This window comes from Theropithecus gelada, chromosome 8 (assembly GCF_003255815.1).
Source record: "Theropithecus gelada isolate Dixy chromosome 8, Tgel_1.0, whole genome shotgun sequence".
In the NCBI taxonomy this organism is placed as follows: domain Eukaryota; kingdom Metazoa; phylum Chordata; class Mammalia; order Primates; family Cercopithecidae; genus Theropithecus; species Theropithecus gelada.
Genome location: NC_037676.1, coordinates 55,128,370 through 55,129,990, shown reverse-complemented (window position 1 = coordinate 55,129,990; position 1,621 = coordinate 55,128,370). Strand labels below are relative to the sequence as shown.

The following is a 1,621-nucleotide window of genomic DNA, read 5'->3' as shown; positions in this document are numbered from 1 at the left end:
TGGCGATCTCAGCCGCAGTGCTACTCACGCGGCGTGGACGCGCATCGCCTGGAGGGCAAGGTCAACCTGCTGGCGCAGCCGCAGCGCTTCCGATCTGCTAAGTAGGGGATGGGGGAGAGAGTCAGTTTCCCCGGGAGGCCTAGGAGGCCTGTCGGGTCCCGCACTCTGGCGGCGGCTCCTCCTGCGCGGGCCAGGGGTGGCGGGGCATTTGCGTAGCCGGACGATGGGGGAGTCAGGCGGCCGCGCGGCAAGTTATCAGCTGGCGGAGGTTCCTGCGGAAGCTGTCGTCCAGGAAGGCGTAGAGGAACGGGTTGAGGCAGCTGTTGGCGTAACTCAGGCTGGTGATGAAGTAGGAGATAGCGATGACGAGCGGCGTCTGCGGGAGGTCGGTGGTGAGCGCCACCACGGTGCTCAGGTGGTAGGGCGTCCAGCAGAGGAGGCACACGGCCAGGATCGCCACCACCAGGAACGTCACCCGCTTCTTGGCGCGCTGCAGGGCCTTGGCGTGGCTGTCCAGCCGCATGGCATGCAGCCGGCACAGCAGGGTGGTATAGAGGACACAGATGGTGGACACCGGGATGGCGAAGCCCAGCACGAGCGTGTAGAGGCGGCTCGCGCGCCACCAGAAGGCCTCGGGCTGCGGGAAGACCAGCACGCACTGGCGCCTGCCCTGTTCGTCGTCAAGCCGGGCGAAGACTGCGAAGGGCAGCACGACGAGTGTGACGAGCCCCCACACGGCCAGGCTCACCGCGCGCGCTGCGCTGTAGGTGCGGCCGGCCACTCGGCGCGACTCGGCAGTGGCCAACACCACCAGGTAGCGGTCGGCGCTCATGACGGTGAGGAAGTAGAGGCTGGAGAAGGTGTTGTACTGGTCGATAGCCACGATGAGTTTGCACATGAGCTCCCCGAAGGGCCACTGCCGCTGCAGGAAGTCGGCGATGTTGATGGGCAGCACCAGTGTGAAGAGCTCATCGGCGATGGCCAGGTTGAGGATGAACAGGTTGGTGACGGTCTTCATGCGGGGCGCCCGCAGCAACACGTACAGCACAGCGGAGTTGCCCGCCAGACCCACGGCGCAGATCACCGCGTAGACAACCGGCACAGCCACAGCCAGCGGTGCCGGCAGCGGCGCCAGAGTCGACGCGTTGGAGCAGCTCAGCGCCCAGCCCGGGCACGATACGTTGGCGGGCCAGGGCTCCGAGAACGAGGCGTTGTCCATCTCAACGAAGGCAGAGGAGCCGGCGACTCGGCGTCCCCCACGGCCGCCCCACGGAACTCAGCGGTCCCGAAGCCCGGGTCTGCACGGACCTGCTCGCGGACGCTCGCTTCAGCTCTCCAAGCCGTTCTCTGGTTTTTCTAGAGGAGGGTGCCGTTCCCAGCCACCCCACGGCCCACTGTCGCCGCGGACTCACGGGGCTGGAAAGAGGAGTTTAAAGCATAGGTTAGTTCGTCGACGTGTAACTTTAGAAAAAGGCGCGGTCCCGAGGGGGGTGTGTGTGTGTGTGTGTGTGGAGGAGGGCGCCATCATGCCCTAAACCTCTTCCACGTGAGCGCTTCTGCTACCTGTTGAAATCTCACTTCTACCAGTTGAATACATTAAACGAAGTGCTAGAGAGAGAAG

The 1,621-nt window shown here is 64.9% G+C and overlaps 1 protein-coding gene across 1 annotated transcript; it reads right to left on the bottom strand.

The window, feature by feature from the left end:
• Nucleotides 1-232: 232 nt before the first annotated feature.
• Nucleotides 233-1,219, bottom strand: NPBWR1 (neuropeptides B and W receptor 1). The gene has a single exon (XM_025395226.1). The coding sequence runs from the start codon at nucleotides 1,217-1,219 to the stop codon at nucleotides 233-235; it is 987 nt and encodes a 328-aa protein (XP_025251011.1).
• Nucleotides 1,220-1,621: the final 402 nt, after the last annotated feature.